Below are 15,338 nucleotides of genomic sequence, written 5' to 3'. Positions count from 1 at the left end.
GTGCTGACAGCACAGAGCATGCTTGGGATTTTCTCTCTCTGCCCCTCCCCTGCTTGCTTTCTCTCTCTCTCCCTCTCAAAATAAATAAATAAACTTAAAAAAGAAAAAAATCCAGAAACTAGTCTAGGGCTCTCACAGCAATAAGAGCATTTAATCCTTAACTTATTCAGTATGTATTATAATCCCAATTTACAAAGGAAGAAACTGAGGGCCAAAGAAGTAATTAAGTGGCTGAGGTGAGATTTGAACTTTAGTTTGTGTGACTGAAGTGAGATGGAGAACAGCTCCAGCTCTGCAGTCAGAAGGACCTGGTTCTTATCTCAGCTATACGCTCGGGCCAATATTTTTATAACTCTGGGGAAATCACTTCATCCCCATAAACCTCAATTTCCTCAGTAGAAAATGAAAATAATAGTCCCTACACCACAAAGGGGTATAATGAGAATTAAATGAAATCATCCAAGTAAAGTTTTTAGCATGGTGCCTGGCACATGATAAGTGCCTGTTATTTCCATTTGGTTTCTCCCCTGAAAGACAAATCAAAAAGTCCAGGTACCATGTCCCTGATGTCTTTGTAAGCATTCTCTTCCCCTGCCACACACCCAAAGCACACTGCATGTGAGGGACTACTGATACTGTTAACTAACCAAAGCACCATCCTCTCTCAAACAAAACAACACGTTTCCACAGCAAGACTGGAAACATGACTCAGAATTCCATTTGTACAAACTCTAAATCTTATTCCATCCAAAGGTATGTACAGCTGGAAGTGAGCACTTCAGAAATAGAAACCTTTCTCTTGGGGCTTCACTGAAAATCAGAACAACACATTCCAAACACCAAACTAGTGGGAACCAAGGGCTGAGAAAGAAGTCCCAAGAGATTTGAAGACATTAGGTAGGTCCCTGCTACAGAGTCCAGCAGGACATATGAGTGGAGACCCTGTCTTCTGGGAGGGAGGGTTCAGATCTTTTACTCACCCTGGATCCCCATATGGCAGGCGCTCAGGGAACAGTGCTGTGACATGAAACAACCCTTTACCATCTCAGATATCCTAACCCCAAAAACAACCACCTCAACCACAGGGTAAAAATAAGAATTTTCCTCAGGAGGAGAGATGTGGTTCCAGAGCACACTGCCAAGAGAAAACTACAACTCCACTCACCCCAATTGATTTAAGATGTTCATACTTTTCAATCTGTAAGGAAAACTACAGATTTAGAACAACAGTTACTAAGTCCCCAAACTACCACTTCTTTTTGACTTTTCTTCTGTTCCAGAGTTACAGTGATGAAGGGATAAGGAGCAGGAAAATTTTCATTGGACACAAGCAAGAGAGCACTGCTTGATTTTGTATGGAGTCCTATGACAGGTTTCTAGTATACTTACGATTTTAACCCATTCCCATACTGCCCAATCTGGGTGGACTCAGGTGTTCGCTTGGCTGACTTCCCAAACTGGATCACACTGGCAGCATCACCTGAAGTGGCAGGCACAAAAGAAAGTGAAGCATTTGCATTTCTTTCCCAGGATCCTCAAAAATCAAAGGTCTGAACCTTATTAAATCCAAGCAGGGCTGTGTGTTTACTAAAAACATTTTCTAAAGAAATTCACAACCATGAGGCAAATGGAGGCAATCTCAGACTGGCCTGTCAGCACCACCATCACTATGACCTTATTCTGTTACCAGAACATGGTATGAAGGCTGAGGGAGACCTCTGTAGTTCTAGCTCTAGGATGTTGTGCAAGCTGATAAGTACACTGTCAAGAGACAGGTAATCTGACTGACTTCAGGTTGCCACTCAGATCCTATCTCCCATGCTAGGACAAGACCTGGCAAATCCATTAGTGGAATTAAGCCTATGATCCTGCAACAGACCTCTCTCTCCAGATGGATCTTCTAATCACAATAGTGAGGTAACAAAAACAACACAAGTTTTTTGTAAAAAGAGTTACGTCCTCCCCCAAAGAAGCAATCATCTCATCACTTACTTGGATCCATTCCTGCTCCATCATCCAAAAAGCAAAGCATAAATCCTCCTCGAAGGTCCTCTCGCCTTTCTGTAAAAGAAGCAGTTGCCATTACTGGGTAGTTACCTATCAGAGGGTGGCAACACAGGTAAAATCAGAATGTATACCAATGTGACGTTTGATCCAAAAAGGTTAGAATGCCAAATCTAGCTCCTCCTTCTAACAGCCTTAGCTAGTGTGAAGTAAATGTCAGAGCCCTTGAGGGTGGGCCTTACTATCAAAGGTTCTCCAATGCTTTCTAGTTCATGACAAAGCTTGAGAGAATCTTTGAGGGCAGGAAATACCTGGTCCACTAGACTAACCACACCAAGGACCACTAAATATCATGTATTTCACACAAACCTCAATCATCCTTCTGCCTCTTTCCACCTGGATTACTTCTACCTCTGCCCTCTGCCATGGACCCCGAGCCACTAAAGCATTCCAACTACTACACACTCTACCTTATCAATATTCCTCAAATTCAACAGAGCATCTCCTTTGTGGGTTAAGTCTGGGGTAGCCATCAGACAAAGCGATCAAGCCAGACATGCCATGGGCACAGCGGTGACAGCTACTATCCAGACAAACTGCTATGTCTATGTGTGACTAGCCCCAGGCTAACTTTAGTTTCTGGGCTATATGTATTCATTGCCACATCTTCTGCTTGGTATGGGTCCTTGAAATGGCTCCCTAACCTAGGAATGAGATGGCACAAGGTGTAGTGAGAACTTCCTGTTTCCCAGCTGGACTTGCTCAACTGGAAGGAGGAGCAGTCTTTTGACAAAAGAAGTCCTTTGACAGTGCAGCCATGGCAAGGCTTCCTGGTCAACAGGAAAGGAACAAAACAAACTGACTGCCATTTCAGTAGGTGGAAGAACCTCTTCTTTCGGTAGCTGTCTTCTGCAGCAGCAGGTGGTTACTCAAAGTAGTCTGGGTCTAAACATCTCACAAACACTAAAGAAAAGATTCTCCAATAGGGAAGGGGACCATACTGGAGTTTCCAAGGTGCCTTTGACCAATGATGAGTACTGTGTTGCAAAGGAGGAACAGCACGGGCTTTGGAATCAGGAGAGCACTTCTATTAAAAGAAAGGTCTATGTAAGCTACTACGGAGACAAGCCCAAGACTGCTTTGGAGACTACTTCCTGAGAACTCTTTTGTCTCCCCTAAGCTGAGGTTCACCAACTTCATACACTATCCAAGCTGAGGAATCTCAATTTAAAACACTCTTTGTCCTCTCCTAAGGCTAAAGATTCAAGGGAGTCATGATCACCTTCGTTAAATGAACTAGTTAGTGTAATTTAAAACGCTATTTCAAAAGTACTATAAACCACAGAGATTTTCAAGTATCACTAAGTGTTCAGGAATTTAGCTCTACTAAAACGTTAATAACAAGTGCTTCTTGAAAGTTCAAGAACAAGGATCTTCCTGGAAGTACTACTAGTAGATAAGAAAATTTCTCCTTATGGCAGTGCCTCTTATCAAAGTATGGAGAATCCAAATGAGATCTAGTAAGCAGGAGCAAGTGCAAGAAAAGTGCAAAAAGACTTCAAAATTTCCTTCTGGAGGAAGCAAGGTATCACATGGAGACTCAATCTGGGCCAGATACAGAACATGGTAAAAGTGTTCTAAATCTAACCAAGAGCCATTTGCTGTACACTTCAGCCATAAAATGTACATGAAGACTCTGCTTCGGGATTCAGAAATTGGTTCAAGCCAAGTGCATTTCAAAAGTCTTCAAAGATTACTGGCATTTCTGGAACACTAAATAGGAAGTTACTCTAGGCCCTTGTGTTTGTTAGAACAGGATTTGCAGGCTGTTTTAACACAAAATCACCACTTAACAGGGGGTCTGAGATACCTTTCTTGTTCAAAGACTTCATTTTAAAGATTTTTCATATGGTTTACAAGGGTTAAGAGATCCACCAATAGAGAGGATCCTCCTGGCCACACAGTGATCAACAGCCTGTATGCAGCTACTAGTAACCAAGTCCACGATCAAGGGCAACACTGCCTCAGGGCCAAGAGAGACTAGCTGACACAGCAGTCACTTCTTCAACTTTGTAAATATGCAATGTGGTATCTTTACCTGGCTACAATGCTTATCCTAATCACTCATTTATTCAATGAGCATTTACTGAGCACTTCCTCTGTGCCTGGCTCTGTGATAAAAACAACAGTAAACAATACAGATATGATCACTGCCTTCACAGAGCTTAGAGTCCAAAAGCTGCTACTCTCTGTAGAAGGTTAGGTAATCAGGAGGGTTTAAGCAGGAGACCAAGAAGAGTAACAGCTAGAGCAAAATGTAGTCTGCGTTAAGAATGAGCTGAAGACCTTGTTAAAAATACAGATTCTGGGCTCTACCCTAGAAAGTCTGTGTGAATCTGAGGTGGTACCTAAGAATTTTTATTTCTTTTTTTTTTTAATTTTTAAAAATGTTTTTATTTATTTTTGAGACAGAGAGAGACAGAGCATGAGCAGGGGAGGGACAGAGACAGAGGGAGACGCAGAATCCAAAGCAGGCTCCAGGCTCCAAGCTGTCAGCACAGAGCCCAACGTGGGGCTCGAACTCAGGAACCACGAGATCATGACCTGAGCAGAAGTCAGACGCTCAACCGACTGAGCCACCCAGGCACCCCAGAATTTTTATTTCTAACAAGCTCCACAGGTGACGCTGTCCATCAACAGACCACTCTTTGAGAAGCACTGAACTAGAGAATAAAGAACCCATTGCATCCCTGCTTAAAACAATCTCCTCAGACATTCCACAAGTTAGAGATGTATTCCTAACACCTGATATTTACTTTGTCAGTCATTTGAGTGATATATGAAGTCTCCAAGCAAAGGATTTTGATGAAGAACAGGGAGTTCTGGAGAGAGGAGAGTCTAAGCAGCTGGGGGTTGTATGCTTCCACTCCCATCATACATTTTGGAACCAAGACAGGGAGGGCAAAGCCAAACTGCCTTCTTTGCAGTTGTGCCTCAGATCCTGGTAGCAGCTATGTAAGATTATCAGAACAAATTTGGATGGATGCACATCTAAGCTCCCCCCAATATGGCTAAGTCTAGCTTCTCCAAATCAGCCTGACATCCCACATCCCATCATCCAACTCTCACTGGGGAGAAGACAGGAAATAGAAGCAGAAGAAATGTACAATGGAGCTAATAAATCAAAAGTCAGAGATGATAAAATAACGTCCTCAGCAGAAGTTGTAATAAAATGACATCCAAGTTCTTGTTCTTTTGCCATCTGAGCACTATACATTTCAGGTTCACATGCTCTAATTTTCCATTTCTATGATTCGGCATCACAAAAGGGACCTTTCTTTGAGAAGTGACACTCCTATACAAAGAAGTCAAGAAAGTCAATAAAAATACCAAATCTACTTCTGACAGGCACATTATGGTATGACCCCATCTCATAGGAATGTTTTGGGTGAGTGAACACCTCTGCACTTTAAGAGCCTGGTTCCTTTGTCACCTTCGTAGGTTTAAATACAATCTTTTAAAATGTGAATTTGTAGTGAATTCAAACTAAATCTGATGTTTGAGGGGATTTCCAAGTTCAGTATCAATCTAGTTTCAGAACGGGAGACAGGAAAATACTTTCCTCTCTGTACCAACAATAAGAACTTTATAGTACTAGGATGTTACTGATTTTATTATTCTACTTGTAAAATGAGGTTGCTTTTATTCCTCTTGTTGAATGTGTTAATAAGGCTCTGAGGTAGAAAAGAGTGAAGTGATACCTCAGCCAAGACTCCCAATCTCGAGCTATTTGGAGTAAATCAAGTCTTTTTCCAAAATGCTGTAGTCCTTACTGATTCTATCATACCATTTAATCTTTAACTGCCTTGACAATTCCCTTAAGACCAAGTTATTGTTCTCTAATCATCTGCAGAGTGCTGTCTCTCCAATTAGAGACTTAAGTTCTCTAATGAGAACTTAGAAAAGGCCCCATCACATCCTCTCTGGACTCCTCCCAAAGCACAACGGCAGTAAGAACACTGAGCACAGAATAAATGCACAGTTGGCCCTTTTCATTTAAATTGAAATCCAACTGTTATGCTCCATTTTGAGTATAATGGACAAAATTTTCTTAGTGAAATTCACCCACCGAAGGTGGAAGGAGGGGACAGAGATGATTTCTGTTTAAAACTGTTTCTTTCAAATAGACTCAGCTCTGATGATTTTTCCTTTCAATGTCACTTGGAGTAGAGGCCCTTTCTCTGCTTTACCATCTGTGCAACGATTAAGACAACTGCTGATTCTTTCAGAGGTAGCTGTAATTGCTCCTCATCATAGCACACTTGAGATGTAAGATACACAGTAACTTGGGAATGGTTCCTCCATTTGGCCTTAGGGTTTAAGTAACCATCTTCTAAGACTCTTCTGCTATGCCTTTTTCCTGTTCCTTTCTTCTAAAAATAAAAGAAGTCTTATTTTCACCGCTTCGGCATAGCTTTTTGAGAAGGCTTTCAGAATTTAAACAGTATAGCTGACGTTTAGCTGTCCTGAATGATTTTCTTTGCTCTAAAGAAAATGTGCATGAGAAATCCATCATATCTAGGGAGATTCATCATAATTATATAACACTGAAGTTCTGAAAATCACTTCTTAGTTATGTGCTTGTTCCCATTTATCAAATGAGTGAGTCCATGAAGAGGGGCTATCTGATAATTGTATATTCCCACAAAAACTACCAGTATTCTCAGATGTTAGTCAATGTTATTCAGAATATTAGCCTAAACCTTTCAGAAGACTTTAGAAGAGTTTGTCAGAAAAACAGAGTATGCTAGCCAAATTGGATTTAAAAGCTATCTTCCCCTATTCCCCTTCCAAATTTCTAGCATTCAAATTACCAAAAAACATGCTGGTACAAACACTGAACAGACAGAAAGCAAACTAAAAATGATCATTTAAAATTTTTAAAAAGCCAATGATAATGACTAAGAATTCTTCCACTGTTGTACCCACTCTGGAAAAAAAAAAGAATTTTACTACCAAACAGCAGAGCCAATTAAATAAGCAAAACAGTAGACACTGTTAGTATCTTTAAATTCCAAGCAAAGCAGCCCTCCTTTCTACCTGACATTTCTGCCTGAGAACATCTCAGCGAATTCCAGCACCAACCCAGTTAACCCAACTGTTTTAGGCAACTGACACCAGCAACCCTCCAAGTCCTTGCTGAGGTTGCAGAGAGAGGAAGTGGCCTCCAATAAGCTCTTTTTGGCCTCAGGTAGCAGTAAAATCAACCAATCAGTAAGCCAACCAATCAAATCACTGGTACTTGGTCACTTTGTTCCCCACTACTCTACTCCATTAACCCATAAATCTCTCAGTGGCTACTTAAGTAGATCTATAGATCTGGACACCACATGTTAGTTCCCTTACACCAAAATTTTTGGTTTCTATTATATGCCTGACCAGGAATGCCCTGTTTCTACCTGTGACCTGGAATAATCATGCTCTTAAGCATTTCTTCTTAGGCATAGCAATAAATTCATTCAAAGGAACTGAACGTCAGAGGAAAGGACTGACATGTAACTTAGACTTACCTGCATAAATATCTATTCTGGTGGCATCAGCATCTCTGCAAAATTAAAAGAAAAAAATCAAGATCCAGTTGAAAATATGAAGTATCAACCATCAAAATGTACAATATTTTAAGTGGGATGCATACTATTTTGAGTCTATTTTCAGGAAGTCACACAGAAATTCTGTATCCATTACACTTTCACACTTAGTAATACTGTTTTCCTTATGTGTCTGTGAAACACTTCTGAAGCTCTGAACTATTTAAAATAATCACATGACACATAGGGCCTGGATACATTTTTTAAATACAGATTTCACAGTAAAAACATCTAGAGAATAAGAAAGAACACCACCCTTTACACACTAAAAAATGACTCACAACTGTGTTTCTCTCACTCACTTGATTGCAATCATAAAAAATGTTCCAGTACCTCGTCCATTTTTCTTTGTCACAAAATGTTAAGGGAAAAAAAAAAATCATCTGCCACGAAGCCTATGAAAAATCAGGTCTCACAGTATACACACTACAGTCAACATACTAATTCACAAGCCCATAATCTTATCCTAACCTAAAAGGAAGTTGGGGCACTCCATCAGACTCCAACCATTAGCTGAAATAACAAGTTCAGTCATCAAGAGCAGCTTGAAGGTAATCTAGTCCAATTCTGCCAACTGCAGACAAGGAAAATGATGCACGGAGAGTTTCATCAGTTTTATTTTATTTTTTTAATTTTTAAAGGTTTTTTATTATTTGGAGAAAGAGAGAGAGAGAGAGAGAGAGAGAGAGAGAGAGAGAGAGAGAGAGAGAGAAAGCACAAGTAGGGGAGGGGCAGAGAAAGGAGACACAGAATCCGAAGCAGGCTCCAAGCTCTGAGCTGTCAGTACAGAGCCCAATGCGGGGCTTGAACCCACAAACCGTGAGATCATGACCTGAGCCAAAGTCAGACACTCAACCGACTGAGCCACCCAGGTACCCTAAGTTTCATCAGTTTTAAGTGGGGGGAAAAAAAAAACCCACTCAAGTCCATTCAGTTCTATATGTACCTATTCCTAAAAACATAAAAACATTTTCAAATATGAGAAAAATTAGCAAAATGTGTGCATGAACAGGAACATATACTCCTAGGAATCTCCAATTCACCATAGGATATAAAAAAAGACAGTCTGCCACAACACACCATGGTCTCACAAAGCTAGTAAGTGGCAAAGTCATAGTTCCATTAAGCTACAGCATTTTTAAATTGAATACAAAAATTATGACTCAACCAGGATTGAAACAAAATGGAACTTTTCTGGTTAAACAACTTATTAACAAGCACACTTTCATGAACAGTCCAGTGAATAACAATAAAAGTAATAATAGCATAGATTTATAGTATAGATATAGATACAAACAGAAAATTACCCAGCAGCTCATTAACTAGGGATCATGTTTAGAAAGTACTTCTACTCTCAGGGCACCTAGGTGGCTCAGTCAGTTAGGCATCTGACTCTTAAGTTTGGTCCAGGTCATGATCTCCCAGTTTGTGGGATTGAGCCTCACGTCAGTCTCCACAATGACAGCACGGAGCCTGCTTGGGATTCTCTCTCTCTCTCTCTCTCTCTCTCTCTCTCTCTCTCTCTCTCCCTGCTCTTCCCCTGCTCATGTGCACATGCACATATGCATTCTCTCTCTCAAAATAAATTAACTAATTAAAAAAAATGGAAGTACTCTATTCTTAATTCTTACCCTCTTCCTTCATTAGTCATCAACACTTGGTCAATAAGCAATGTGTCTGAATTTTATGTCTGCATTCAGAAACAAAACTGAGAGAATATTTTCATAATTATGAACAGAATCATGATTTGGATGTTCCTATTTGTTTATCTTTGAGGCAACCTTAACTTTCTAGTCTTGCACAGTAATATTTATAGACTTCCATCACTAAGAACTCAATATAACACAGTGCTGAAGACTTTCTTCCAAACACAGCTACTAATAACAGAAGATACTTTGATCAACTAGAGTCAATTAAATATACATTTTAGGAACACACCCTGGCATAATTTTAAAGACTTTAGATGGTGTACATTTTTGGTAACACAAATTAAATAAGATCTTGTCTGTCCCATTACCTTGATTGCTAAATTCCTATCTTAATTCCTTGCATTTCACTGCAATTATCTTGCTCTAATACACAAGGGAAGATAACTTGGAAGGTCATAAGTTCACTATTTTTAGGACAAGCAATGGGTAAATTAAAGTTAATCAAGTAAAGTAGAAGTATCAACTAACACGCTATTAAAAATACTTTTGGGGTAAGAGGCCTCTTAGGAGGGAATGCAGCTGCTTACAGAACTGTCTCCTTCCTAAGTCTTCAGAAAACAATAGTCACAAGGACCCAAAAAGTTTTCAAGCACAGCCTGTATGCCTAAAAGACTACATACCTTGCATTATCAACCAGTTCAGCAAGAGCACCAAACAAGAATTCATGAGTAGTTCTGAAATGATAAATACTAAGAATCAGCAAAAGAATTACAGAATTGAACTATGACACCTAATAAGTCAAGGTTATAAAATATTAAAAAGTTTTTAGAAGATCTAAAATTGCCATTTGCATTGTCACTTTACACTACTGAAATTTCCCCACAACTTGAAACCTTTAAGAGTTGCTAAGCCTCCTCAAATGTTAATCTATTAAATCTTGCTGTCTACTCATGTCTATTCTTACTATGTTAAGAAACCCACTTTGAAGCATTAAGATTCCTATGTGTATATACTATTTTAAAAGCAGCATTTTCCATTACTCATGTTCTGTCTAGAAAAATGTCTGTATTTTATTTTTCATTGCCTTAACCAGCTATCAGTTTCTGCATATCTCTAAGCATGCTCAAAGGGTGACTTGCTAACATTCTGCTTTATCAGTATTTGTGTGTTATCTATTGGTAAAAGAAGAAAACCCATTTGCTTTTGTGCAGTTTATAAGCAAAATATTCCATTTGAAAGTGAGGAGAAAGGAGAGGATAATCTATTTCCTGACTTTCCAATTCTAGCCAAAAACAGCTTTCTCCACATTAAAGAAGGGAATCCAAGACCCTGTTGAACAATTCCTCTTAGGAAGACAATAGCGTGGTGTGTTCTAAGGTCCCTGTTAGCCCCTTCAAGGTCATCTCTCTTCCAGGAGGCTGCTCAAAGTTGGGTTAGATAAATACACAATTACCATTATTATTCATAACTCAATAAATATGTGTGCCTAAGATGCATCCTTAAATTACTTCTCCACTTACACTCTCTTTGTGCTATTTTCCATAATAGTCCTCTTTAGGTATAAGAGTAAAATGCGTCCCCCTAGAAACCTTGACTTTTGATTAAAGAAAATGTAAAATCATTAACCTAAGTACATTACCATCATCAATTTTTCAAAAATACACAAATTATACCCATTGATATATTTTTTTTTTTTGGTATAACTGTTGTAGCCATTAAAGTGAAAATTTCTAAAAATTTAGAATGAAATATACCAAAATTAAATAACCAGTGTCCAGGATCTCTGATCACTTACTATATCATGTAAAACTTAAAACAAATTGTAAAATATTTGCTTATAAAATAAACACCCAAAGCTGAACTGTCCAGAAACCCTGGTTTCCCCTCAAGTAAACCTACAAATTTTTGCAACTACAAATTTTGAATTAAAACTGTTACTAAAAGGAAAAAAAAAATATTGGAATTTTAGGAAGAACTTTTCCCCCGTGAGATCAGTGATTATATCTGTTGCTAATCCAAGATGGCATCAATAAATAGGTCTTAGTAAAAAGTAGAAATTTATCTCCAATTCACTTAGAAAATAGAGTTCAAATTCTTCTGACCAAAATCCAATCCTTAATTATTTTACATGAAAAGAAAAACAATTTCAGGGGCACCTGGGTGGCTCAGTCAGTTAAGCATCAGACATCAGCTCAGATCATGATCTTGATGCTCATGGGTTTGAGCCCTGCCATCAGGCTGTGCTGACAGCTCAGAGCCTGGAGCCTGCTTAGGACTCTGTGTCTCCCTCTCTCTCTGCCCTTCCCCCACTGGCGCTCTGTCTCTCTCTAAACTAAATAACCATTAAAAAAAATTTTTTTAAAGAAAAACAATTTCTATGGAAAAAACACCTGCATAAAACATATGTATCTTTAGTTAAAAATATTTAAGTTTCTAGAATCATCTTAAATTCTTCAAATTATCATCTGAAGAAACAAAGTATTCTGTAGATTACTACACTAAAGAAATAGAAATGTTAGAAAATTAAAGGTGATTTACTAAAGGTAATATAATTTAAAAGTGAATCTAACATTTGCTCTCAAGCTTTCAGTCATTTTCCTGTCTGAATAGAAGTAGCTAAAAACTTAACAAAGTGAATTACTCTCCATCCTCAAAATTTTTTTTAATTTTGAGGATTGTTATATAAAATAACAAATTCTATTGCAATACTTATTTCAATAAAAAGTTATACTTTAATATAGTCAAGGAAATTCAGAAATAAAACTCCTGTAAACCAAAAAAACCCAAACAAACAAACAAACAAACAGAACAACCATAAGAATGGGACTACAATTTATATGCAGGAATCTCTGGAATACATCAAAGAATCAAGAACTGGCCTTTGGTAGTGAAAACAGTGAATATGAATAGTCTTCAAAACTTACTCTAATACCCTTTACTATCAGGGCAAAGAAATCACAAACAGAAATGGTGACCATAGGGGCACCTGGGTGGCTCAGTCGATTAGGCGTCAGCTCAGGTCATGACCTCGCGGTTTGTGAGTTCAAGCTCCACATCAGGCTCTATGCTGACAGCTCAGAGCCTAGAGCCTGTTTAGGATTCTGTGGCTCTCTCTCTCTCTCTGCCCCTCCCTTGCTTGCTCACTGCCTCTCTCTCTCTCTCTCTCAAAAATGAATAAACATTAAAAAAAATTAAAAAAAAGAAATGGTGACTGCTTCTCAGCAATACATATTTCTGATTGCTTCACATGAAAACTGCTTCACATGAAAATGAGAGACATTCAGAATTCAAGATCTCAACAGGGCAAGGACAAAGTATCTCTGGCTAAGTTTTCACTGCTTTCTACACGACGTTTAGAAATGTGCCTTGTATATTTAGAATTTAAAGAAAACATTCCAAATGGCTTTTGTTGTTCCACATAGTATCAATGCTGTTCCACACGTAACTGTTTCAGACAAGTTAACAAATATCTTTAAAATGTAACCAAGGGAGGGGCACTTGGGTGGCTCAGTCAGTTAAGTGTCAGACTCATCAGCTCAGGTCATGATCTCATGGTTCATGGGATTGAGCCCTACATTGGGCTCTGTGCTGACAGCACGGAGCCTGCTCGGGATCCTCTTTCTCCCTCTCTCTCTACTCCTCCCCTGACTAGCTTGTGTGCACACACACACACACACACACACACACACACACACACATTCCCTCTCAAAATAAATAGACATTTTTTTAAAAAAAAATAAAGTGGGAGCTCCTGGGTGGCTCAATCAGTTAAGCATCTGACTTCGGCTCAGGTCATGATCTCATGGTCCATGAGTTTGAGCCCCATGTCAGGCTCTGTGCTGACAGCTCAGAGCCTGGAGCCTGCTTTGGATTCTGTGTCTCCCTCTTTCTGCTCCTCCTCCGCTCACACACACGTGTGCTCTCTCCCTCTCAAAAATAAACATTAAAAAAATAAGAAAATTTAAAAAGTGTAGCTGAGGGGTATTATTGTGATGTATACTGACACATCACAAAAGGGGCCTTTTGTGACAACTGCTGGGAAAGTCAGAGACAACACACATCTCTTCTCCAGACCTTCAACTGATTGATTAATGGGTCCTACTAACAAATTCTAAAATCAGAGTTCTAAATGTTTTTTAAAATCAGAAGAATCAAAAACATACTGACTACATAAGTTCTCTCCTTTTTTCAAATAATATTCAAAGAGGCACACTCATTGCTTGCTAGCATTTGAAACAGATATCTGAGCAAGTATCAAAGAAAATTATTTTCACAGATGTAAAGATTCTTTGCATGTTATCAAAGAAAGGTCAACCATCTGGAAAAAGACAAGGATTTTTAACAAACTCTCACTTTCAAGTGATCTTGGCTTTTATGCCATTTGTGCCATGATCAAAATAGTTTTGCAGCTCAGCATTTCCAGTGACAAATTCACGGGTAAATCTACTCATTACATACGGAATATGGTGTCCCTATTTATATTCAGCCTGAATTTAAACCAATAGATTATCCACAAGTCTATCATACAGTGATAGCTTCTGCTGTGTTCTTGGAGATGTTGACAACAGTTAATTGCCTTAACTGCTAGAAAATAAAGCTGAGAAACTAGAGCAACAATTTTTACATTCAAATAGCTTTAATATATTTAGAGCGTGAACCCACATTTCAACAGGATTTTAAGTCCCCCAAACTATTAAGTCTCTAGAGGTGACAGGTTCCTCTATGTTCATTCACTACATATATAAATAAAACAAACCAAAGTATCATATGGCCAAGATAACTTATCAAACGTGCCAAGAGGAAAAGACATGGAAAGCAGTCATCTTATACTTAAGCATCCTGCTCTCTCAGACCACTTAGCAGTACTGCAAACAGTGACATAAGACACGCATCTTGTCACAAAGGAACATCACTACCATCACTATATCTGGAGTCTAGCACCTAGATTGCCATGAACTTTTTACTAACAGTCACAAAACCCACCACTAAAGACCAGTAACTGTATAAAACTCCTTTTATTCAAAAACTCTTATCATTTCGTAATTGCAACACCCAGTATTAAAAGGAAATAACCAAGACTAAGACTTTCATGTTATGAAAATTTCGCAGGCCTGCTTTAAACCTTAATGCTGATGTAACCAATAACCATCAACACTTACCACAGACATCATACAAAAAAAAAAAAAAAAAATTCAAGACAGATGTTTACTGTCTCCAGTAAATGCTCCTAAGAATGTATCTGTCTAATGAATACCACCAAACAGCAACTTGCTACCATATTGACCAACTTGTGGTTTATATAAATCATACACTGAATAAACAATAATCACCATCTATTCAATGATCATCATGTACCATGTATGAGCTAATTACTTTATAAACATTATTTAACATACTCCTCATAAACACTGTCAGATTAGCTCCATTTTATAGATGAAGAAACAGAGGCTCAGGGAAATCAATCTGCCCAAAAACTCAACCAGGAAGCAGTCAAATCCAAGCTTGGCTGGCTCCCAAGCCTATGCATGCTCTCTCCATTGCACCACACTGATTTCTATCCTTCTAGTCTGCCTGTGTTCCACCTGCAAGTCTACGTTACACGGGAGGTAAGCAAAGGGCCATACCTTACATAATTCACAATATGGCAATATTGTAGATGTCAGACACTCTATAATGGTTTTGTGTTTTAAAAATTGTAAAAGAACAAAGGAGAAGGTACTCTAAGAAAAATCTTCCCATTTCTGAAGGTGACCTTGCATCACTTAACACAGAGAAGATCAATCTACCATCATAAGGAGTAACAAGTCACGGCTTAGGAAAATTTAAACATTTGTTTCCTCTAGAAATGAATTTCTAGTCACATTACCGTGATAAATAAATCTTCAAACTGGTTACAAACCAACTTATCTTGGTATTCCAGGGTTCATATTTTCTTCTGGCAGGATTAGATACATCCTAAAGTATACAACTTCAAAGGTGTGATCCAGATTAGAAAATCTAGAGCTTCCAAAATGATACATTCAACCCTCAAATGTTC

The 15,338-nt window shown here is 38.6% G+C and overlaps 1 protein-coding gene across 4 annotated transcripts in view; it reads right to left on the bottom strand.

Annotated features, from left to right (window-relative positions):
• Positions 1–15,338, bottom strand: part of MORC2 (MORC family CW-type zinc finger 2) — a 40,119-nt gene that overhangs the window by 21,370 nt on the left and 3,411 nt on the right. For all 4 annotated transcript variants that reach the window (XM_019426709.2, XM_019426710.2, XM_019426711.2 and 1 more), the window contains exons 2-5: positions 9,982–10,035; positions 7,575–7,609; positions 1,993–2,061; positions 1,390–1,480 (exon numbers count right to left, since the gene is read on the bottom strand). In XM_019426709.2, the coding sequence (XP_019282254.1) occupies positions 1,390–1,480; positions 1,993–2,061; positions 7,575–7,609; positions 9,982–10,035 (249 nt within the window). The remainder of the gene's footprint in view (positions 1–1,389; positions 1,481–1,992; positions 2,062–7,574; positions 7,610–9,981; positions 10,036–15,338) is intronic.

The sequence above is a fragment of the Panthera pardus genome, unplaced genomic scaffold, assembly GCF_024362965.1.
Source record: "Panthera pardus isolate Hobbes unplaced genomic scaffold, ASM2436296v1 HiC_scaffold_15, whole genome shotgun sequence".
NCBI lineage: Eukaryota > Metazoa > Chordata > Mammalia > Carnivora > Felidae > Panthera > Panthera pardus.
This window is presented reverse-complemented; position numbering and strand designations above follow the sequence as displayed.